The following is a 26166-nucleotide window of genomic DNA, read 5'->3' as shown; positions in this document are numbered from 1 at the left end:
TAAAACAGTATTAGACAAAAGGGCTGCGTCAAAAATCACATAGTGGGACACAAACTAACGCAGGGCTAGTTGTAACACACTTGTTTTAAATACTTCCACACATGCCAACATGACAAAACTTACTAGATGCCATTTCAACACTATACAGGCCTAGAGAAAAAAGTTGGGCCAAAATTTTTAAATCTTTGTAATATATCAATAAATGTTCAGTGATATCTTTCAAAGATTTAAAAATTTTGGCACAACTTTTTACTCTAGGCCTACAAGTGGTCAGCAAAGAAATCCGTAGTAGAGGCAAAGGCTCACCTTCAAATTGGGGATATCGTGGGACAGGTACAGCATGGAAGAGGGGGTTTTGGGCTCAGTTTAGCTCCGCCTAAATGGCACAAGGCAGGCTCAGCTCAAAGGAGGAAGCTGGTAGTCAACGAGGTGCGAAAGCAGGAGGAGAGGATGAGATGTATAAAGGCCATTTCCCAGGCCGAGCAGGGAGAGTGGATGAGATGGGAGAGTGTGGAACAACGCAAAATGGGCTGGCAAGACCTTTGGTCAATGGAAGAGAGTAGGATCAGTTTCCTTATTAGGTCAACATATGATGTTCTCCCATCAACGCAGAACCTAAACCTCTGGGTAGGAGAGGATCCCTCTTGTCCTTTGTGTTCATCACCTGCCACATTAAGGCACATTTTGACAGGATGTAAGGTGGCTCTTAGCCAAGGTCGGTTTACTTGGCGCCATGACCAAGTATTGCGATGTTTGGCTTTAGCATTGGAAGGCAAGCGTAGTATGACCAATAAGTTGCCGCCTGTTCTAGCAAAACATTACACGCAGAAGACAATATTCCTCCGCCCAGGCGAGCAACCACCAAGAAAAGGTGCAAACACCAATTCTCGCCCAGGACCCCTGGAAGCTGCTAGGGACTGGAAGATGCTGGCTGATCTTGATCAACGGCTTATTTTTCCAACAGAGTTTGCCACCACTAACCTACGACCAGATATTGTTTTGTGGTCTGGATCAGCACGCATTGTTCAACTGATAGAGTTAACAGTGCCATGGGAGGATGCGGAAGATGAGGCATATGAGAGGAAGAAACTGCGGTATGCTCATCTGGCCACTGAAGCAGAACAGCGAGGATGGAGAGTCCAGGTTTATCCAGTGGAAGTGGGTTGTCGAGGTTTTGTGGCACACTCTACAACCCGGTTCCTCAGAGACGTCGGATTCAGTGGTCAAGAGTTGCGTCGCACAGTATCTGAAACAGCAGAAAGGAGCAGCAACTGGCTGTGGTTGAGACGGAAAGATTCTAGCTGGCTGAGTACAGGCCGCCATGCTACGGTTTCGTAGAATTCTTGAAAACTTGAAGAGTCTGTGGGTTTATTTGTATAGGTTGTATAATATTTACAGTCATTATGTTCCTGTGTATATTGCGTGAATGACGGGTGGTTGGGCAGATATTGTGTTTTGCGGTAGGTGGTATGCCATACAGAACCATTAAATTAAAGGGGTCATAAAATGGTACATGCACTTTTTCAATTTGATTTTACTGAAATGTGTGTTGGCAGTGCCTGTACACAACCATTATATAATGATAAAAATCTATCCAGTGTTTTTGTTTTAATCTCCTTATATGTTTTCCCCTGCCTCAAATTGAGGCGTTCGATTTTGTGACGTCACTAAATCGGACGCCCCTCCCACGATTGTTGATTGACAGCAGCGTTTCAACAGATCCCTGCCCTGAGCGAGCTGTCAGTCATCATAGTCCGTCATTGTTGATACGCTGGAGCAGAATGGCGTCCAAGCGATTGTGGTGTTCTGTTCTTGGGTGTAATAACGAACACAGCAGTAATTTTGATGTTCCTAAATCCGAACCGCTGAAGACACAGTGGCTGAGTTTTGTTTTCGAAGGGAATATTCCCCACGAGCAACGTCAATGCTCTCATGTTTGCGCGATTCGCAAATCTTTTCTCACCAGACTGCTTTATTAACGAAGGAAGTAACTTATAAAGCTGATTTTGACAAGAAGCTGCTCCTGAAAAAAGAATCGTTACCAACTATTCATGTCTCCCTGCTGAACCTCCAGAAAAAGTAAGTGTAACATTTTATTAACCTTTATATTAATCTTTGCAAATCGCTTCACGATGAATGCGGCTAAGGTTTACACTCAGGGTACATACGGCATGTTTTCTATGTACGACATTTTCAATATAATTCATAATCCCACGTTTATAATGAACAACGCGTTATGGTTATTGTGTTATTACAAACTGAGTACGTATAACTTACATCAGTAAACACATAGCGTTCGTACATCTCACTAACTTACTCTACCCTGCCAGTACACAAAGATAGATCAAAGTGACAATATGATAACCAACCATTCAGAAACGTCATGTTCGAGCCTTAATTGTCGTCGAACTTCTTCGGGCCGTCATCTTGTTCCGACTCCGGTTCAAACTGATACGGTTGCACAGATGTGTTCTCCTCAGAGACTCCCGCTGCCATTTTTTTCCTATACCCTCAACTGTTGTCAAGGTAACACTCCACGTGCGGTGTGGTCATAACTCTGTTATGAACGCCCGCTGAACAGAGGGGCGGAGTGAGCGAAGCTCATTATCATTTAAAGGCATTGTGAGATTGTGGTTAGGTCTCAGCAGCACGAGGGATGTAGAGGTCAGTAAGCTGGGCTGAGTTGAGTGGGGGACGGAGGGGGTGACTCTGGGACGCCAGAGTCACTGTCGAGCCCTCTTGAGGTGTCGTGGGCTAGTCGGCGAAACACTGAGGACGGAAGGTGCCCACTTGAAGACCCTAGAGATGTCCCCTACTCCGCTCAATCCAGACGGTTGTCATGGGGGGACCGCACTGTGGTTGCAGCCGTTGTGTGTGCTGACGCGTGTTAACACTAGACAGAAGGAGATTTACATCACCATATGGAAAGAAGTGTAAATGGATGGAGAAGCATAGGTTACTGTAAAGCTATGTCTTAGTTGGTGCTTATCTTGACGAAAGCAGAGTACAAATCAGCATGAAGTTTTAACATCTACTCTCGTGTAATGGAAATCAGTGTTGATATGGCATCTAATCATATAGCAAAAGTAAATTTACTTATTTTACATCTCTGTTTTTTGTGTTTATTTAAAATTGGACAAGTCTGATAGTATTTTTATCTCCAATCTGTTATATAACAGTTGAGATAGATCTTTCATGCTGATCTAACCAGCAGAAAGAGCAGGTGGGGCATGTTGTCACACAATGAGCCCCTATTAGAACTGTGATATTCTATTCTATAATGAATTATATTGAGGAAACCATGAGAGAAAGGTGAATAAAGACTGAGAGTCAATGTTCAGAAATTATTAATTATTATTATGTTTTGAACTATGCTGTGTTTTGCAGTATGTTTGTTGTCAAACTCAAAAATGACTTTATTCTTAATTATTAAAAAATGCCATTTTTATAAGAACTATAACTTTGCGCACAAAAAGTATTCTCGTCGCTTGATAAACTGTAGTCACTTGGACTATTTTAACGATGTTTTTAATAACTTTTAGGGGCCTGCAAGTTCAATCCCCGAAGAAGCTTATGGAGGAGTGATCCAGCTCTCAGATTTAATCAAAAATATCTTAATTTGTGTTCCGAAGATGAACGAAGGTCTTACGGGGTTGAACAACATGAGGGAGAGTAAATACTGACAGAATTTTCATTTTTGGGTGAACTATCCCTTTAAGTATACTAAAAGAGGAGGGGATTGTAAATCCGCCCTTCATGTCAGTTTTTTAAAAAGAATTTAATGCTGATTAATGTACCAAACAACCAGTCTTTGTACTGAACAATGGCGTGCCAGATGATGTCTTTAAAACGTGTTGAGGGTTTTACATTCATGCCACACATGCACTTCAAGTAGGTTTCCGTTACAGAAATGATACTGTGTGTCAATCTCACTTCAATGCATTGTTTACCTCAAACCTCAGACAAAGTGACGTTCACTGCATGCATTCCCAGAAAAGGACATCATCTGAAGCTCAGGCCAGAATTGGTGCACTCAAAAAAATCTGTCCATTCAGACACATAGCACTTTAAAGTGCTTCTTATTAAAATAAATCAATGTGAATCGACTGAAAAGCAGACGATATAGTCTAGTTAAGTTAAACTGGAGAACTACAAATGAGCAAATGCATCGAGAGTCGCTGTGGCTTTGAAGCTAGATTTATCAGAAAGATCACGAACATGAAACTCGACATGAATAGCACTTCAAAAGGTCCTTTTCGAGGTTTGTGGTGAATGATGCATCTGAAAAGGGAAATAAAACTTTTCATTGCACTTTAATAGACACTTTATAACAGAAGTGAGCTTTCTTTTGAAAAAAAATCGTTTTTTTATTTAAAAAAAACCAAACAAACAAAAAAAAACATTATTATTGCATGTCAAAACAACCCCATCACACATTAAGGAGAAGTGATAGACACGCACAGTATCCACAGACATCATGTGTTATAGTCTGCGGGTTAGTGATGCAGTTAGGCAACAGTCAGACATTAGAAACCTGACAAGAACAGTAGATAAATATTTCCCCGAGCAAACATAACTGAATAATGCAGCGAGGGGGCGGAGTCTGAGTGCGTGGGCGTGACGTCATCACTTCCTGCTCGCGCAGGTATCTCGGTATCGGACACACCTGAAGCTCCGGATCTGCCGCAGTGTTACTTGGAATCAACGACACATTTCTACCGAAACTCTGGTTTAAACGACGCTTTTATATCTGGCCGACGAGGAGTTACACCGTGTTTGGAGGAGACAAACTCTTATAGTGCTGTTTAATAGGTAAGAAGTTGATATGTTTAATGTTTAAAATGTTTAACTGACGAGCACAAAAACACAAGTATCTGCTGCGTTTTCCCTCAGGCGGCCTGTGATGTTTATGTTTCATTAAACCAGATATATTCAACATAACTTTGGTGGTAAATATTCGCGATTGTTTCATATAAGTATTGTGAGTGTTTTAAGGTATCGATAGGCTGTAGTTTTCACTTTTTTTAGGAGATTGTGTCTGATTAATGGCGTGTTTAAAGCCTTTCTAGACTTAGTCAGATGTTTATGAGAATGTATTGTACTGTATATTAATACGGTTTGTAATCTTCTCACATTGATCTGGAGTCATATGGGTTGTGTTTGGGTAAATCGGGTCATCTCAATGTCATAACATTTGCCAAGTTTACCTAAATTCACCGTGTGTGTAAAGATACTGGAGAGTTGTTATTGTCCAGAGGAGAATGACTCTTTTTATATGGTTTTATATATTTTATTAGAGGTTCTGTTCTTTATTGGAGAATGACTCGTTGATTCTTTATGGATTTAGTCTTTTTTCAGATGAATCTTTAATCATTTATAAAGGGATTTTATTGGAGGTTTGTTCTTTTAATTTGGAGAATGACTCTTGATTCTTTATGTATGCAGTCATTCTACTAGCTATATATAATAATAATATTATTTGGAAGTTTTAATGTTTAAAGTTTTCTCTTTCTGCTCAGATTGGTTTTGAATCATTTATATTGGGATTTTACTGGAGGTTTTCTTTTGGAGAATGAATCCTTATTGATTCTTTATGGATTTAGTCATTCAACTAGCTATATATAATATTAATTTTTGGAAATTTTAACGTTTATAGTTTTCTCTTTCTGTTCAGATTGGTTTTGAATCATTTATAAAGGGGTTTGACTGTAGGTTTTCTTCTTTTGGAGAATGACTCCGGCTCGGCTCTGGTTCTTCTGGGCCGCGGTGGTTCTGCACATCTTTCTCCATGTTTCTCCATCAGAGGCTCAGGATGAAGTGAAACCCTGTATGGAAAGATTCAGTAATGGCAAAGAGGATTTCGTGTTGAACACGGATGAATCTGTGAAGGAAGGAGCCACGTTCCTGAGTTCTCCTCAAGTGACTCGGCCGGAAGAGTGTGTTCGGGCGTGCTGTAATGATCCAAACTGCAATCTGGCTCTGATGGAGAACGGACGAGATCCCAAAACCATCACCTCGTGCTTCATCTTCAACTGTCTGTACAGACAGACGAAAGTCTGTCGCTTTGTGAGGAAGAAGGGCTTCAGTAACTACCTTTCGAAGTCTGTTTTTAAAGATTACCTCGAGCAAAAGGATTCAGGTAAGAGGAAATCGTCTTACAAGTATGTGGAGATGTTAAGAAGACAGTTTATTTTACAGTACAGTTATAAATTAGTAAATACTGGATTCCTGCATGTAGTTGACACCTGTTTTTTTAATTAATTTTTAAAGATTACATTGAGCAAAAGGTGCCAGGTAAGCAAAATCATCTTAGACGCGTCTAGAAATCTCTTGTATATATCTCGTGTTTTTTTTACAGCTCAGTAATAAATTAGTATATTCAGGATTTTTGTATGTAGTGTATGTTTTAAAACCTACTCTTTGTAATACTCATGCATGTCCAGACCTGCTGAGATCCTCTGAAGTGTGTCATTGTTTCATATTTTAGCCGGTTGTAATAACCAGGGGCGTAGGAATTATTTGATAACAGTCATATTGAGGACCAAATTAAGTTCAGTTGTCTGTGTTGACTGGCAAGACATACTAAAAATTGCATCCTTAAAATTGCCTTGAAATAGCTAATAGTGTTTAGTTTACATCACAGCCATCTGATATGATTCACAGAGGAGTGCAAGATCAATAGTTTTGCTGTTTTTCTGGTAGAGAAAGACTGTAAATTAAATTTACACTTATATGACAAATCTTATATCACAATATGAATAATTGTATTTCTTGACAACGATATATCTCACGATATAAAAACACTTATTGTTCCAAGACATTTTTTGATATAAAATTTTTATTTAAATTTCATAAATCTCATTATCAATTTCAAAATCACATAAACTAATACTAACCTAACTAAGTAAAAAACAAAACAAAAAACACAATCTCACTAAAGACAAGTATAAACAGTCAGTGTTAAAATAGGAGCAAAGAAAATAATTACAAGCAATAGGACAAAAAAATACAATAGAACAAAGACAGAACAATAGACCTACATGAAAAACTTTAAGCACTAGAAATAACAAACTACAATAGAAAAAAGCAGGTTTATTAGGCTACTGTCACTTTAAGAGTGAATGCACTGATCTAATATACTGATACACATGCGCTTTCTTTCTCAAACATTTACGTCCATTTTAAGACATAAACGATTGTGTTTATGAGGATAAACGCTGTATGAGCAGCGGCTTTATTTGCGTGCCTTTTAGACAGTGCACGCGTATACCAAAATGAGTCCTTTTTCTCTGATTACTGTGCTTGAACGGTTTAAAATTAAGGCTTAAAATGCATTCAAGCGATAAGCTTTCGAGACGGCACAGAACGGAAACGCCACGCCAGTGTAACCGTGAGAGATGATAGACCCAAATCTCCACCGGTTGACCGATTTCTTCCGGTTTATCGTGTATACCGGTATATCGCCCACCCCATGCACACTTATTTTGTCATGTTTTTGGAGTACAGCAGCTAGAGATGCTCCGATCAGCATTTTTGGGGCCGATTACCGATCACCAAAATCATGATCTGCCGATTGCCGATCACTGCCGATCACAGAATGGCAGAGGAATGGGAATATTTTATCTATAACTAGCAGAGTTTGCACCATTTGTCGAAATGTTTATTTAATTGTATTTAGAAAATGAGATGTCTTAAGGCTACTGTAGGCCAGCTTTCCCAAATAAGGCAGAGTAACATTAAATTATTCCAAACAAAGAGGGGTCAGGCAGACCAACACACATCAGATCAGCCTAATGGGAGGGGATCAAGTTACACTTAGGCATATTTGGAAATTGTAGCCTCTTAATACACCCACTACATTTACTAATTGGCAACAAAATCTACAACTTGTTACACCAAAACTGGCTACTGATAAAAGGACAAAACTATGGCAAGTTTTTTTCTGTTATTATTATGAACGTCTGATGTAGTTGAGCAGAATGCTCTTTTATGAAGTTACTTCATTAAAGGACATATTTAATGAGATTATGCCTGAAAACGTTTTGGATTTTAAAAAATATATATTGTATAAAATGACTTCTTGTTTATATTTGTTTTGTTTTATTGTATTTATATGATATTTTTATAATTGAATTTTTGCAATGAAAATAGTTTTGAATGCTGACATGGCATTAAATAAAATTATCTGAATCTGAATCTGATGTAGTTGAGGAACCAACTACGTCAGATAAAAAAAAAAAAAATACCACCAACACTTTTAAAACATCACTTTTGAATGTACCAATACAAATAAATAAAAACATCTCCAGTTAACTCAGAGCATTCATTTTGTTCATTAGTTAAATAAGAGGCGATCTAGCACTGAAATGTTTTTATTTATCAAGTGATCAAAGTGCTCGTTGCCGCATCGATCAGTGGCGCAGATACCGCGTTCTGTTGTGGCTCGCGCGGTGCACGGTCTTCACTCGGACGCGCGCTTCAATCCGTTGGGAGACTCCCTATTCGTTCCGGTGAAGGAGAACTCATGTTGCCACTGCCAAGCTCCACTCTGCTGTCGTGTGCCCGTGCGCCACGCATGCAGGTGGGAAAAAGTCGCGCGAGTAATTTACGTCACATGATCGGCTTTTTTGATCGGCGCTTTTGGGATTCGCCGATCAATCTATTTTTAGCCAATATCGGCCGATCATGATCGGCGTCCGATCAATCGGAGCATCCCTAACAGCAGCATATAGAGAAATCGACTGATGATAATGATTGCTGTTGTGTTCCTGCGCCCCTGGTTCAACCGTATAGAATTGCATCTAATTTAGTATCAATATCTTTTACTTTTAGTCTCAAACTTTCATTTCCTCTGCATGTCTGAGACTTAAATCACACTTTATTAATTCTCTATCGGCTGATCTTCAGTATACAAGATCAAACTTGCGTTCTCGCTATCATTCTTGGCATCTTATGCGGTTCCCGTGTTTGTTGTTTCATGTTGCGTAATGTTTTTTATGGCAGCAGTGTTTTGATCTCTTGCAGACGTGGATGACAAACCTCCGGTTGCAATGTCCGGGCAGGACAGAGTCGTTCAGCCGCATGAAGATGTGACGTTGAACGGCATTGAGAGCAAAGACGATAAAGAAATCATGAATTATGAGTGGGTGCAGGTGTCTGGAGACCCTTCGGCTGTTATGAAGGTGCCTACGCTGTTATTTATTACTAAGAGTTCATTATTGAAATAATATTTTCTAAAATAAAATGCATCAGATTAGTTTTTTAGACACCTTTAAATTCTGCCAATGTATTTGTTTTTTATTTAGATATTTAATTCATGTACAATCTCTTATTTTTTTTGTCAGAAAGGGCATTTTAAAGATGCCGTGACCGTCTCCAATCTTTCTCCCGGGAAGTATAAGTTCAGACTCACGGTGACCGATAACGCAGGACAGACGGGCTGGACCGAGGTCTCGGTTTTGGTCCTGACGCCAGAACAGTCACTCCGTGAGTACATGAAAACGCATCAGGAGTTGTGTGTTTACTTCATATATTTATTTGCTTTTTAACTGCGGGTGGAATTTTTCTGCTGAATATATCAACAAAGATAATATACAAACTGTCTAGCATGAACATTATATGCACTGAACAATTAATTTCTGGAAAAAAAAGCACTAATTAAAACAGATCTATATGGAAGCTTGTTTCCGCCAGGGAATGAAGAGATAAAAAAGGCAATTGTGACTTCTCACCGTTTAGACTATAGCTCATGATGTTTTGAATTGTGAGATATAAACTTGCAATTGTGACCTATAAGGTCTGAATCGGGAATTATAAACTTGTTAATGCAAGAAAAAGTCAGAATTATGTAACATTGCAATTTGGAGTTATAAACTCACATAATTGCAAGAAAAAAGCCAGAATTAAGTTCTAAAGTCCAATTTTTGATATATATACTCGTAATTGTGAGATATAACATGCAATTGAGTTACAAAATCCGAATTTTGAGATATAAACTCGTAATTGTGAGTAAAAAAGTCAGAATTGTGAGATATAACTTTGCAATTGTGAGTTATAAAGTCAGAATTTTGAGATATAAACACGCAATTGCAAGAAAAAAGTCAGAATTGTGAAATATAACATTGCAATTGAGTTATAAAGTCTGAATTATGAGATATATACTTGCAATTGTGAGGAAAAGAGTCCGAATAATGAGATATAAACTTGCAATTGTGAGGAAAAGAGTCTGAATAATGAGATATAAACTTGTTATGAAACAAGTTGCCAGAAGTCAAGATTTTTGAACGAGACTAAAAATGATAAACTCTAAATTTTTAAAGATTTGAACAGATATCTTGTTTAATATGTTGAAGATTGCTGGCTTTGTATATTGTATGAAGTGTGATGTTCTTAAAGGCCGTCAGAGTTAATATTCATTTCCATATGCATCATCACTTGCTATAAAAATGAAAGCGTTCATTGCTATCACGTTCTCTGAAGAGTTTTTCTCAGTCATTCAATCTGATTTCTGTTGACCTATGATGAGTTCTGGTCCAGCAAGCTTTGAAGTAACTTTAATTAGTTGCCGGAGAACATGGATTAACCATTTACCAGGATTTGTCTGGTTTTCTCAAACAGTGCTTTCTTTTAAAAGCAGCTCGACTAGGTTGAGTAATTTCATCTTTGCTTTGTCTAAACCGTCAAAATCAACCGATTTCATGATATATCCTGGAAATGGCTCTGAAGTTGTAGATTGGTAATCGATTGCATGATGTTTTCTAGCGTCAGGAGAAACAGGAAACCACTTGAGCTGTGTGTGTCCATTTTCTTGAGTGTTTCAGAAACTGGTGCGGCAGGTTTTGCGGTGGGAGTTTCACAGAGAATGAGAACATTCTCGTCATTGAGGGTTTGTGAAGCTTTCCTCACGAGGCTTTGACTAAAAATGTAAATCTAAAACCCTGAATTCAGATGATTATAGACATTAATTCTATTAGTTTGAATTCAGAACAAATATTTACATTATTAATGTGGCATTTGCACTATTTATAGTGTTTTCAAAGCGCAGGAAACATGAATAAATGTATCTATGTAATGTGTAACGTGTAATGCATGTAAATTATAATTCATTAATTATTAAAAAGTTTTCCGTTCACACTTATTGAATGTACCAGATTAAAGAGTTGGTATTTAACTGCTGTCATATTTTCCACTTGTGTAAGTGGTTCTTTCAGTTCTCTCTTTGAGTAAGCATTCATATTTCACATAGTTTGTGTTCACACACACACACACACACGCTTATTGTATGATAGTTTAATTCCTGAAGGACCACATGACCGGCACTTTTATGATGGTGTGTTAGAAAAAGTATGGAAGTGTTTTTTTTTTTCTTAGTTTTTTCTCCTACACAATAAAAATAAATTTATCGCGACTTTATATCTCATAATATTGCCTTTTTTTCTCCGAATTGTGAGTTTATACATCTCGCAGTTCAGATTTTATAACTCACAATTATAAGTTTATATCACACAATTCTGTCTTTTCCACAATTATGAGTTTACATCTCAAAATTTGGACTTTAGAACTCACAATTGTGATGTATTATTTCACAATTCGGAATTTTTTCTTGCAATTACACGTTTATATTGCAACATTCAGATTATATAACTCGCGATTGCAATAGCATGTCTCACAATTCTATCTTTTTTACAATTATGAGTTTTTATCTCACAATTCTGATTTTTTTCTCAGAATTGCAAGTTTATATCTCATAGTTCTGACTCTTTTTTTTTTATCACAATTGAGTTTATATTATATTTTTTACTTATTCTATCACAATTGCGGTTTCATATCTTGCAGTTCAGACTTTTATAACTCGCAATTAAAAAAAAAAAGGAAAGTGATGTGAATGTGAAGGCCAAGTATCAAGCCCATACTTGAAATGTGTCCTCTGCATTTAACCCTTCCAAGTTAGTGCGCACACCTTAGTAGTGCACACACACGCACACACACACACACACACCTGGAGCAGCCGGAGCTTCCTGTGGAGTCGGAGAGGGCCGATTGTGGGTCATTTACTGCCGGAATTGAGAATTGAACCCGCAAACCTTCGGGTTACCAGTCAGACTCCAACCATTAGGCCCCAACTGCCCCAGTTAGTTTAGTTTTGGCCTAATTTAGTGGCTTAAAAATCTGACTTTTCTCGCAATTGTAAGTTTATATCTCGCAATTCAAACTTTATAACTCACAATTCTGACTTTTCTCACAAATTTTTATCTCACAATTCTGACTTTTTTCTCAGAATTGCAAGTTTATATCTCACAGTTCGAACTTTATATCTCGCAATTCAAACTTTATAACTCACAATTCTGACTTTTCTCACAAGTTTTTATCTCACAATTCTGACTTTTTTCTCAGAATTGCAAGTTTATATCTCACAGTTCGAACTTTATAACTCGCAATTCTGACTTTTAAATGTTTTATTGACCAGACAGACACTAGAACCAGTGGCACAAAACATGTGATCTAGAAGACTTTGAATATCGCCTGCAAATTTCATATGGACTAAGTTATGATACTTTGGCGTTTTCTGTCAGGAACAACATAAGAGTAAATAAATTAAAACAGAATTTTCTTTATTTGACATTGCAGGCCTTTAGAAATCAGCTTATTGACTGTCATTCTGTTCAGGCAGTGTAAGTCACCAGCATGTTGATCATTTGTTGTACATTTTGAATTAATAAATGAATGTATGATTTTCCCCTGATCAGATCACTGTCTGGTGCCGAAGAAGGAGGGTCCGTGCCGAGGCTCTTTTAGGCGCTGGCACTACAATGCCGCCACTGAGAAATGTGAGGAGTTCAAGTTTGGAGGCTGCAAACCGAACCGCAATAACTACCTGGCGCTCAACGAATGCGAGAACGCTTGTGACAAAGTTTCAGGTATTGTTCCTTTTTTTATATGGCCACGTTTACAAACAGATGCCCATTAATTACAACAGATAAAACTTTAATTTTCACTGTCCAGAGTGCAGGCATAAATGGTAATAATAGCATAATTAAAAATTATAGTAAGGGCAAATTGCAAAATTATTTACTAATTAAAGTAGAATGTAAATCACTTTTATTGTGCATAAAATGTATACAAGTGTTCATTTATTTAAACAATCAAATCCAACATATAATACTATAAATATAGTTATGTAATACAGAAGTTTTTATTATCTTAACTTTTATAGGTTTATAATTTACTTGTGGGTTTCCCAAGAAAAAAGAAAAAAAATATATATATATTGTTTTTTTAGTTTTTGCAAATTAGAACAGGTAATGGTTTAAATAATTTATCTGTTTTTTTCAGATGGCTTAACCCATTAAACTGCATGAAAAACATGCATCGCTTAATAGTTTTCTACACTAACTGTGAAAACTAATAAAGCAGCTGTGTGTCATCAATGGCTTATTCAAAAGTACATTAATCATTTATTAATGTGCATGATCATACCTTTATTTCAAATGTTTTGTTTGTAAAGTGTGTCTGTGCAGTCTGTTTTTTTTTTTTTATAATAAATGACACTTTATTTGACATTTTTGTTGTCAAATGAAATCACTTAGTGTGGCTTTTCAAAATATCTTTATTTTACATTAAATATTTTCTTATTATTGCAGTTACTCCCAACCCATCTGGAAGATTTGGTCCGACCCATAATGGTAATCTTGCTGATTTCTTTCAATGCCAGTATGCCTTTTCATTTTTATTATAAATGTATGAAGCAAAATCTCTCTTCTGACCTCTTGCAAACACACACAGCTGAGCAGTGTGGCGTGGCTTGTGGTCCAGATCACTTCACATGTTCTAATAGATGTTGCATCGGGAAAGATTTCGAATGTGACGGAGAGCCACAGTGCAGCGACGGTTCGGACGAGGCCGATTGCGCCAAATGTGAGGATCACAATCATCATTATTATAAAAACAGAATATACACTGAAAAGAAAAGTTTCTTACTCAGTATCAAGATGCATTTAATTGAGAAGCAAAATTATTTCTGAAAAATATATCAATATTAAGTGAGATTATGCTAAAAACTAAACAAATATCTGCCAGTGGGGTCAGAAAAATAAACTTAAAAACAAGTTAAATCTTGTTGCTTCTCCAGTAAATATATCTTGATTTAAGAATGTTTAGGTACTGGAAAACAAGACAAAATACTGAGGAAGAACATCATTTTTTACTATGTATATCACATTATAGCATGATTACCTGTACCTTGTTAGTTAAAGTAAAAGTTCACGCAAAATTGACATTCTGACATCATTAACTGATACCTGTATGATTTTTAGTTATTTGGCTGTAATCTTCACACATGATGTAAAACTAGTGTAGAAAATTTCAAAATAAATAAACATTCATCAATCACTACTTTTTACTTCTTAAAATTAAGTAGATTTAAAATCAGGTTCTTTTGTACTTTTACTCAAGTAAAATCGAAAAGAAGTACTTAATATTTTTATTGGAGTTTTTTTTATGAACTATCCCTTTAAATGTACTTTGATTGGAGACTGAGATCAGGTTCTCGTCATTTATTAGTTTCAAAAACAGTTTTATGTGTGTACAATTGTCTGCTCAATTAATCGCAATGAAACGGGATGCGATTTAGCAAAGGCTGATTATTTTTATGCGCAGTTTGTCAGTCTGAACGCCAGAGGGCGTCACACACACACACACACACACATATCCCTCTGAACACCAGAGGGCTTTACACACACACAGACAAACACACACATACACATATCCGTCTGAATACCAGAGGGCGTCTCACACACACACACACGTACACACACATACACATATACACATATCCCTTATTCTGTGTCAGAATTACATCATCTCACAGCAGGATGAGCTCAGCTGTCCTGATGGAGTGAGTTTGCAGTAAAAGCGTGTTATTAAATGTTGTCTTTTGTTGGACAAGAGGCTCATAAATGCGTCTCATGTTTGGAAAGATGTTTGACGCGTGTTGCTTTTTCAAATGCAGGTTATAAGCGACTTTCAGAAGAGCAGTGTTTACAGAGCCGTACGTCACTGACAAGCTGCGCATAACGAATAATCGCAGCCTTTGCGATTTCAAAATCGCGATAAGCCAACTCGATTTAAGTGCGATTACATGTAAATTGTGTTTAATCGTTCAGCCCTAGTGACTGAATGGACTTTGTCTTCTCTTTATTTTCAGGGGAAAAAAAGTTCAATCGATTGCTGGAAATTAATGTGGACACATCCAAAGGTGATTTTATATTTCATTTCCTGTTGTAATGTACGCAAACTTTAAATATATCTTTTTAACATATTTATTGATGATAATTTTGATCTTGAAAACTCATCACTGCATTTTAGTGCATCATTAAAGGATTAGTTCACCGCAAAATGAAAATTTCCTAATAATTTACTCACCCCAATGCCATCCAAGATATCCACGTCTTTCTTTCCTCGGTGGAAGAGAATTAAGTTTTTTGAGGAAAACATTTCTGGATTTTTCTTACTTCAATGACAACCAGCGTTTTGAAGTCCAAATCAATGCAGTTTCAAAGGTCTTTGAAGTGCTTCAACGGACTGTGCACGATCGCAGCTGAGGAGGAGGGGCTTATCTCGCGAAACGATAGGGCAATAAAAAAAATTACAATTTTTTATTTATATATATATATAATATATATATAGTCAAGTTTATTTATATAGCACATTTCATACACAATGGTAATTCAAAGTGCTTTACATAGAAGAAATTAAAATAATCAAAAAAAATCAGAATAATTAAAACAGTTTAGAATAAAAGATAAAATACAGAAATAATCTGTATTTTATTATCTGTATTTTATTATATATACTTTTTAACTACAATTGTTCGGATTGAGCTGATCTGCAACGCTCCGGGGAACTACATCATCACGTTGAAAGGTCATGCTCGATTTGTAAACAGTGGGGTGGTACTTCCGGTGGCGACATCGAGCATGACCTTTCAACGTGATGACGTAGTTCCCGGAGCGTTGCTGATCAGCTCAATCCGAACAATTGTAGTTAAAAAGTATATATATATATACAGGGTCCGAAATTAACTTTTTGGCTCACCTGCCACTGGGACTGGTAGATGAAAAAATCCACCAGCCAAGCATATTTTTTACCGGCCAAAATAATAAACAGCCTTTTTGTGTCACATATGGCTATATTTAAACATTTTTGGCATTATATTTCTGGTCTATTATTTTCCATTCTTACTTTTATTTACACACACATATTACACAATTTACACACATTAAAATAATATTTTTGTGGTGGTGCCTATAAAAATAGTTCTGTACAAATGAAATGTATTAATTGTATATTTAATAAAAAGTATGCAATAATAATATATTATAATTATTTCAAAAAAATATTTAGTTTTACTCTGCCTATTTTTTTACTCCATTTACTCTGACTGATCAGTAACTGAAGGACTGGAAATATCAGTTGTTTTTAACCCTTCATTAAAATGAATCGGTTCATATGAGTGAGTCATTAGTTTGCGAATTGGACGTGTCATTATGGGATGTGTGCGCGTTGTGTGATTATCCCGGCAGCTAGGACATCCCTCAAGATTTGTGTCAACACAGAAAACATTTAATCACTGGATAGGTTTTTTTGTTTATTTAAAGTGTGGTTTATGTCAGCTGAATGTGCGGAACGCTTCAGAGAAGATAAGGTATTTTAGCACAATTCACAGTTCACACCCAGCGGTAATTCAGGAAAAAAAATATCCGAATGCTCCACATGAAACTATGATCTTCCGACCTTTACCATCGTGTCGATTTATTTTGATGAATATGTGCCAGGGAGAGAGAGCAAGACAGCGATTAGGAGACGGTGAAGCCTTGTTTATACTTTCGCCTGGTTTCGAAGAGAAAGAGTGCGGGCGCGCGGCCAGGGCTCTCTCTCTCTCTCTCTCTCTCTCTCTCTCTCTGCTCGTTCTTCAGGTGCACCAGGTCACTTTCAATTCCCATCCCGCAAACACAACAACTCCGTCATGTCCGTAGCCATCACGCTAGATATTTTATAACATTACAAAATGCAATTGTAATAAACATTTTATTACATTACTATTTTGGTATGAACATTCACCCGCCAGGGGGGCGGATAGCCTTTTGAGATTTACTCGCCAAACGGAAAATCTACCCGCATTTGGCGCTTGGCGCGTGTTAATTTCGGACCCTGTATATATATTTTCTTTTTTTGAAAATGACCTATCGTTTCTTGAGATAAGCCCCTCCTCCTCAGCTGCGATCGTGCACAGTCCGTTGAAGCACTTCAAAGACCAAAAGGTTGTCGAGCTTCACAAAATAGAAAGAGAATAATAACAGCTGAAGCATTGAAAAATCTCCGTTTCCACCATCAGGGCAATAATTAAGAAGTTCCAATCAACTAAAGATGTTCTGAATCTGCCTGAAGAAAACATGTGTCTATATATCGTCTTAATGCGAGAGTTTGAGTGGACAAAGACTCGCTGAGGATCACAGATGGAGAATTGCAGATTTTGTGAGTCTTGGGGTCAGAAATCCTCAAATATATCAAACAGCTTCTACATCAGCACATGTTATTCGGGAGGATTTCAAGAAAAATCCTCCTCGCTCATCCAAAAGCTCCAGCATATTCAGTTGTCAGACATGATTGGAGCTTCAAACGGGATTCTGTGGTCGGATGAAACTAAAAGAAGAGCTTTTTTGCAGCAAATTCTCCAGATGTGTTTGTACAAACAGGGATAAAAGTCCCCCACATACGGTTAAATACACAGCTGGATCTTTAATGTTGTGGGCCTGTTTTTCTGCTGGAGGTCCTGGACTTCTTCAGATTCACGGCATCATGGATTCTAGCAAATACCATCAGATACAAAATCAAAACCTGACGGCCTCTGCTGGAAATCTTGGATCTTCCATCAGGACAATGATCCAAAATCAACACACAAATGGGACTGAAAATGAAGCTTCTGCCATGACCATCCCAGTTCCTGACCTGAAGTCTGTAGGAGACTGAAGAGGAGAGCGAATCAACATGGATCTGGGAATCTGAAGGATCTGGAGGAATGATCTCTGATCTCCAAACTCATCAGGCATTATAGGAGACCAATCAGACCTGTTATCTCGGCAACAAGTATTGAATTAAAGGGTGCCGTTAATCGTGGCCAATGTATATTGGAGAAAAACACTTGTTTAATAATGATATGTTTTCACGAGTTGTTTTAGCAGCAACAGACCTTCCTTATAAAATAATGTTAAGGCACTTTATGAACACATGCTGAAATGTGTTTTCTCAAACTCAACTGTTCTTGAATCTCCTACTTTTAATTGAACGTCCATGGTAACTCATCATTATAGGCTGGTTCTGGTTTGGTTCTTGCGCAGTCAGCCGTGACCTCACCTTTCACTTCCCATTTAGTGTTTGCAGCTCAAAGCCACTACATAGTGCTGACTGCAACAAATGAGAGCATGTTTTCATGGCATGTTACAGCTCCACATTCAGCTGGCCGAAGCCCTGATCCCCAGTGACAGGAATTGTTTATTGAACCGGATCTGACCAGCGCTCTTCTCAGATGCGAGTCACCTTCATTTCAGCCTGAATCTGTGGATGCCCATTCCCTGGAATCACATTTGTGTTCTAAAGTGCTTTCGAACGGTCCATTTTAGTTGTTGGAACCTAATTATGTCCAGTTTACATCCATGCATTCGGCATGCAAACTGTCCAAACGTTCATTCACACACTTCAGCTTTAAAGGTGCCTTGTGTAATATCCGCAAAAAAAATCAATGCATACTCCACATTTCATACCAGATAGGGGCAGTCTACCTCCAGAAAGTGAATTGATCTACTCTAGAGTAACAAACGAGAAACGGCATAGTCTCTATGCTCCGCCCCTACCTTCACAACGACCCTAGAGCCATAACCCAAGCCGAGCCAACTCCTAATAGAGGACGTTTTGAGTCCAGAGGAACGTTGGTTGATGTCAAGTGATTTTTAAATGACATCTTCAAAGTACTCCCCTTCACCAGTGAATGTTCATATTCGTTTTGTGCATATTACATTTTTATTGTTAGTTTGAATTAGGCTACATTCATTTGACAGACAGCATTCGCTGCTGTTGACCAAGCTAGCGCCATTCAGAGCTGCCAACTCTCACGAATTCACCGTCACCGATTCTGTCAATGTTATTACGCAATTCAAACAAAAAATACCGTTTTGGCGCTTGTAAATGTTAACGTTACACGATAGATCCCTAGTGCAGGGTGAACCGATCATCTCTACTAGCTAATAGTAAAAACACACGAACACTGTTGAAAGATACAGTATGCTACAACTTACCAAAATGTATTCTTCATACATAATACCGACCATCATTTTTTTTAATCAGCGTGCAGAGGTCAATAACATGGCTGGAGAACAAATATGTCAGATTTACCTCAGGAAAGCAATTTAGTAAACATAATATAATAATAATAATAATTCATTACATTTATATAGCGCTTTTCTCGGCACTCAAAGCGCTTTACATAGAAGGGGGAATCTCCTCAACCACCACCAGTGTGCAGCATCCACCTGGATGATGCGACGGCAGCCATATTGCGCCAGAACGCTCACCACACACCAGCTTACTGGTGGAGAATATAGCTCACGTAGTTCTCATTACACCTTTCAATGTAGCCATCGCTAACTTTAGAAGTTATATCGAACAGCCTTCGATACATTTCTATGTTATAACTTCCTGAAAAAACTAAACAAACATATAAAACAAAGTTCTAGCGAAATACTAACAGCATCTTACTTACCAATCCAAAAGAAATGTTGCAAGTTCGGAGTCAAACCTCACTTCTTTAATTTCCATTAGTTGTCTCCAACGATGGAAAGCAGTGCCAATGTTATTGTTAACTCTGGTTCTGCTCCTTTTTTTATCCGATTTTTATTTGTGATTCCGAGCGCGTTTTTTTCCCCTACAGCGGGTGGTGGTGGTGGTGGTCGTAAGGGTCTCTTGCCAAGGGCTTCAGCCATTCCTCCGCTCTCTTCCCTGAACTGAACTGTAGTAGTGGGGTGTACTTTCCTCACGAAGAAACGATTGACATCAGGTTCAAATACGCCCACAAGCCATGCGACTTATTCGTGTGTTGCAGTTTGGCTGGTGTTGCCCGCATACCGCCTCCCATGGCCGAAACTGGTATTATGACATCTGTCGGGCCGGTGCTAGTAATTTAGCATGCTAATTCAGGTTTATATCTCTGCAACACTATAACTTTTCATTTTTTTAATGACATCATCGACCTTATTTCTTCTCATTCTTTTCATCCGTGTAACTCATTTTTTGTATATTTTTAACTCAATTCTGACACATGGCACCTTTAACATGAAATAAAACGAGCAATTCATCCACTCTTTCAGCTCATTGCGTGGAGCCGCCGGTAACGGGAAGCTGTCGCGATAGCGCCACCCACTGGTACTACAATCCATATACACGGAGTTGTAATCGTTTTAACTACGGCGGGTGTGATGGGAATCTGAACCGCTTCAAGACGAAGGAGGAGTGCGACCATTTGTGCAGTTCAGTGACTGGTGAGTTTCACTCTGTTATCACCATATAATCAGTATTTAAAGTCTACATGCACTGTAAAAAAAATGATTGTAACAACCTAAAATTTTGCGTTAGAATAACTTTCTCGCATTTAACTTGAGAACTCAAATATCCGAGTTGTCAATTAATACAACTTCAAATTTAAAAGGCAGCACAAACACTTAATTTTTAAAGTTGAAACATTTTTTTTTTTTTTTAAATCGATAACACTTTATTTTACAGTGTGCTTGTAACATGTTACATGTAATTACCATAGTAATAACAGTAAATTATGCCTGATTACATGCAATTAACCCTCAACCAAATCCTAATCCTATCCTAACCCTATAGTAAGTACATGTAGTTAATTAATATCATACTGTACTTAAATATTTAATTACACTGTAACAATGACACCTTAAAATAAAGTGTAACCAAAAAATCTTGTGAATTATTCATCAGTGCATATTATTGTAAAGATAAACATGTTTGTTTTTATAATCTTTCATCAGAATATAATAACTGACTTTCTTTTTCAGCTGATTTCATCATTTGCTCTTATTTATGAAATAGTTGTTTGCACATTTGATCTTGCACAATGATCTCGTTTCAGACTGTCAGTAAAAGCCAGAACTCTTTCAAAGCAACTATTTTTTAAAGTAATATTTCCCAGATGTTCTTTTTATCCTTTCATAGCTTGTCACAAATAAAAAAAAAATTTTTTTTAAATAAAGTTTTTAATAAATGAGAAAATGTAAGACTGATGTAGATTTGATTTTAACCAAAAATATTTTAAACTTCTCGTAACGAATAAAGGTCCCAACGTTGTTATGCGCCAAAGTATAAGTCAAATGAACTCAAATCGAAAGCTCAATATGGCTTTGTTCGCAAAAGACTGTGATTTAATAAAATAAGTTCTGTATATAGTCTGTTTGCACTGCGCATTTCAAAGCTCACGCGATCAGATCCGGTGTTTTACCGTGTCTTAGAACGTCTCAGTTTACAGTGAACTTCTTCTTTCTCAACAGATAGCAGGATTTTTCGTATATTCTAATAACAATTAAATGCAAACAACATGCACAATCAGCATACAAATATAAATACAATAAACAATTAAGCAGTTATTCTTTCCTACTAGCAAATATTTATTCTCATACCTGCAAACTAGTTGCTTTTCTGAGAAAATCGCCATTTTGAATCAAAATGTCACTTACAGTGCCTAGCATAAGTGAACACACCCATGCTAAAGTTGACTAAAAAGAGGAATAAAAAATCCGCTTTTGGAAATTGATCTTAATGCCTTAATTTTAAAAATGAGGAAAAATACAATCTTTAAGGACACCAATTTTCTTTGGGAATGAATAATGTATCGTAAATAAATAAATGTTCTTCCTAAATATACAGGGTGCATAAGTCATGACACCCCTATGTTAAATTCCCATAGAGACAGCAGATTTTTATTTTTAAAGGCCAGTTATTTCATGGATCCAGGATAATATGCATCCTGATAAAGTTCCCTTGGCCTTTGGAGTTAAAATATCCCCCATCATCACATTCCCTTCATCATCATACCTAGAGATTGACATGGGGAACTTTCCATAAGATCATCTCTCAATGCAAATCATACCAGCTATTAGCCTAACTGAAATAACACCATGCCAATGTGATGATGTGGGATATTTTAATATTTATGATACATTATTAATTCACAACGAAAATTGGTGTCCTTAAAGGTTGGATTTTTCCTCATTTTTTAAATTAAGGCATTAAGATCAATTTCCAAAAGATGATTTTTTATTCCTCTTTTTAGTCAACTTTAGCATGGGTGTGTTCACTTATGCTAGGCACTGTAAGTGAATCGTATAGATCCAAAGAGTTCAATGTCCAAAAAGTCATTAGTCAGCTACAAAAATGAATTTAGAGAGGAGCATTTTTCTCAATGTATGCACTATTATAGTAGGGGCCTATGAAATCCGGTTTATTTTTTCCCAAATGTCTTTATTTTTTTCGCCCGGATTCAGATATCCAGGTTGTCACTTAATATTTCTTATTCCAAAGGCAGCAAAAACACTTAATTTTTAAAGTTGAGAATTTTTTTTACAGTGTGGAATCAAAATGGACTCAGTATATTATTGTAAAGAAAAACATGTTTGTCTTTATCATCTTTTATCAGAATATAATAACTGACTTTCTTTTTCAGCTGATTTCATCAATCCCTCTTATTTAAGTCCAGGTGCAAATCAATTCACTGACTTTTTTCTGTGTTCAGTTTGCCCAGTAAACATGGGTTAGAGCTCAAACTCTCAAAGTGCACCAGATTAATGAGTTTAACTTTCAAATGCACTAAATTTTCATCCCCCTCCAGAGGAAGCACAAAAATCCTGTGGGAAACACAGACTGTTTTCTGTCTCTCCTGCAGAACATCATGCCATGTTTATATTATTATTTCAGAATCTGACGTGTTTGCCGCACGTGGACAGTTTGAGAAGCACAAAGGCGAGAACAATACAGGTAACGCCGTTCATAATGTACAGCATTAATGCATAACATTCATGCTTTTCTTTAAAAGATGAACATTGAGAATCATGTTGCTCAGTGTCGGTCTCAGATAATATATTGTTTAAATGTAAAAAGTTCTATCTGTTGCACTAAAACAATATTGCATTACATGCATGTCAGTGTTTTCTTGGACAAAATGTTAACTTGTAGACAGGCAGATATTTAGGGAAACCGGTTTGTGATTTATATAAGAATTTCCTGAGTGTAAAAACATATTTTAATAGAATATCCTTTTTTAAATTATATTAGACAACGGTTTTATTCAGAAAATATATGAATGGACATTTTTAAAAACGTTTCTCCTGGAATCATTTTAGAATTTGTGACAAATATTAAATTGAAAGATTTTATGTAAATGTTATTATTACTGTTGTTACTATTGGTATATATGTCTGATTTTGTATATTGATTTGTTAAATATTTGTAAACAATTGTATTGAATTGATCATAATCATAATTATTTTTTAAACTGAAATACTGTTGATTGCCACGAATATAGCCATTGCTGCTGATATGTGACCCTGGATCACAAAACCAGTCTTAAGTAGCACGGGTCCATTTGTGGGAATAGCCAACAATAATGCACTAAATTTTCATCCCCCTCCAGAGGAAGCACAAAAATCCTGTGGGAAACACAGACTGTTTTCTGTCTCTCCTGCAGAACATCATGCCATGTTTATCATGAATGATTGCATGGGTCAAAATTATCAATTTTTCTTTTATGCCAAAAATCATTAGGATATTAAGTAAAGATCATGTTCCATGAAGATATTTTGTAAATTTCCTACCGTAAATGTATAAAACATTTATTTTTGTAAGTGAATGCAGCACAGTCGCGAACATAAATGCACAACTTTAAAGGCGATTTTCTCAATGTTTCGATTTTTTTGCACCCTCAGATTCCAGATTTTCAAATAGTGGTATCTCGACCAAATATTGTCCTATCCTAACAAACCACACATCAATGGAAAGCTTATTTATTCAGCTTTCATATGATGTATAAATCTCAATTTCATAAAAATGACCCATGTGACTGGTTTTGTCATCCAGGGTCACAATATGGCGTTAAATCATAAAGTTTAGGGATTGTTTTGCATGCATTGATTCTCCGCTGATCCAGATGTGCGTGATTTACACATGTCTCTTGTCGTCTGTCTTCAGCTGCCATTGCATTAGCAGTCGTTCTGGGCTTCGCCATCGCCATCCTGCTGGTTGTTATTGCATGTTGCCTTGTGAAGGGAAGGAAGAAGCGTCAGAACAAACGTCAGCAAGTGGCTGTTAACGGCGGACACGTCCACACTTACGTGGACTCGGAGAAACTCGTCTACAACAGCACAACCAAACCCGTCTGAACTGTGTGACGTGAAACATGAATTTGTATATGCGTTCATTATTAAGCTGTTTGTTTTTGAGTAGACATGCTGGTAACTGTGCAGCAAGGGAGTTCGGTTTGTTTGCATTTGGTTTGAAAACTTTTATTACCAGTGACTTTTCAGAATAATATGAAATTGATTTACTTGTCTTATTTCTTACTTGTCTTTTGCTATATATAATAGCTTGTTGGATTTCACTCAGGGGTGATTATGTTGCAATAGCATATACTAAAGCCAGTTTTTAAATCCAAACCACGATCGCACAAAATATATCAACATTCTTGAGCCATTTACTTTTTAAGGTTTGCAATATGATTAGTTCAATTAGTTGTTTTTTTCCCCATGTGTCTCACAGAAATGCTGCCTCTCAACGGTTTATCATAAACCTTGCATTGCTATATAGAAATTCGTTACATATTTAGTATGTTTGAGATCCAAGATATGGCTCTTTATTTGTTTTTTGTATCCATGAGCCACATTTGTTTTTCTTTTCAAGTTCTTTTTTTATTGTTTTTTTTTTTTAATAAGCGGAAATGACCATTATTACACATTACCCCACATTCCAAATTTGTACATAGGTTTTTTAATGCGTTATCTATACTGATGTCTAAACTGCTAATCTCGGAAAGTCTCAATAAAACTATGTACAGACTGAGTGTGTGGATGTGTATTTATTTCTCATTTTTCTCATTCAAGTATTAGAAATAGGAGGTGGTGATATAATATAACCAGGGGCGTAGCACAAAACCAAGGGATGGGCCCCTTACAACACCACTTTATTTTCATTATTATTCAAAACTTTTTTTTATTTTCACAAGGTTAAATTCAGAGTACCAATTGCAATAACAAAGCAAGAAATTTTAAAACAGACTAATTTTAACTATTTAATTTATTATAAAGTAAAAACGTTAATTAAATAACGAATTATTAACATTAATAATATAAATTTAAATAATAGCTACATTAAAATGTAACCTTCAAATATTTTTTAATTTTGAACGGACGGGAATTCTGATTTGTTGTAACGCACATGCGCTCAACAGATTTCTCTGTGATTGGCTTCAGTGCTCAACAGACTTCTCTGTGATTGGCTACAGTACTCAACTGACTTATCTGTGATTGGCTACAGTGCTCAGCGCTGCAAACAGGAACCCATGTTCGGCGTGTATCTAATTAAGTCTCTGTACTCAGTAAAACCGAGCAGAAAGACTGCTATCGTCACATTTGGACAATTTAATTATTTACTTTGTATAAAGTACCGGTAGGCTACTTTTGACACGACTACTCCACTGAGGTAAAAGGGATAAGTAATAAGTTACAGTTACAGACCTGCAGATGGCGCCATTGACTCAACATTAGTCCTACAATCTTATGGGTTAATGTTACAATTTCAAGTTTTGTTCTAATATGGCTAATTAATTTACAAAAAAACAAACAAATAAAAGCGTAAGTTCTGGGGCGAAGAACATTTTCCTTCCGTTTTGAAAAATATGTTCTAAAACGGCATTTTTGTTAGTTTCTTTGTTTGCAGAACTTCTTATATCATACCTGATATGCAAACCGTAATCCGCCACAGCAATCTCTAAAATTAATATAAACAAAGAGTATAGAAGCCAATATATGTTCTTTGATATAAATATAGAATATA

At 36.7% G+C, this 26166-nt stretch overlaps 2 protein-coding genes across 4 annotated transcripts in view; one reads left to right on the top strand and one right to left on the bottom strand.

Moving 5' to 3' along the window:
* ppp1r14d (protein phosphatase 1 regulatory inhibitor subunit 14D) overlaps nt 1-26166 on the bottom strand; it is a 166436-nt gene that overhangs the window by 30898 nt on the left and 109372 nt on the right. The gene's annotated exons all lie outside the window — the stretch shown is intronic.
* spint1a (serine peptidase inhibitor, Kunitz type 1 a) lies at nt 4432-25170 on the top strand. 3 transcript variants are annotated; one of them, XM_077238281.1, is made up of 11 exons: nt 4432-4812; nt 5730-6139; nt 9025-9182; nt 9345-9486; nt 12747-12917; nt 13641-13682; nt 13783-13914; nt 15203-15253; nt 20418-20588; nt 23038-23097; nt 24307-25170. In XM_077238281.1, the coding sequence occupies exons 2-11, from the start codon at nt 5731-5733 to the stop codon at nt 24495-24497; spliced, it is 1527 nt and encodes a 508-aa protein (XP_077094396.1). In that variant the 5' UTR covers nt 4432-4812; nt 5730; the 3' UTR covers nt 24498-25170. The 3 variants fall into 3 exon arrangements, with proteins under 3 accessions (XP_077094396.1, XP_077094398.1, XP_077094397.1); XM_077238283.1 differs by having other exon boundaries at nt 4436-4812; nt 5713-6139; XM_077238282.1 differs by having other exon boundaries at nt 4622-4812; nt 5675-6139.

The sequence above is a fragment of the Siphateles boraxobius genome, unplaced genomic scaffold (assembly GCF_051911475.1).
Source record: "Siphateles boraxobius isolate OS27281-9 unplaced genomic scaffold, OSU_SipBor_1 22, whole genome shotgun sequence".
In the NCBI taxonomy this organism is placed as follows: domain Eukaryota; kingdom Metazoa; phylum Chordata; class Actinopteri; order Cypriniformes; family Leuciscidae; genus Siphateles; species Siphateles boraxobius.
The sequence above is the reverse complement of the archived record's forward strand: the minus strand, read 5'-3'. Positions and strand labels throughout refer to the sequence as shown.

Coding starts and splice junctions, on each gene's coding strand:
- spint1a (XM_077238281.1), top strand. CDS start 5,731: ATGACTCCGGCTCGGCTCTGGTTCTTCTGGGCCGCGGTGGTTCTGCAC. Junction 9,183..9,344: donor ACCCTTCGGCTGTTATGAAG/GTGCCTACGCTG, acceptor TTTTTTTGTCAG/AAAGGGCATTTTAAAGATGC. Junction 12,918..13,640: donor CGCTTGTGACAAAGTTTCAG/GTATTGTTCCTT, acceptor TTATTATTGCAG/TTACTCCCAACCCATCTGGA.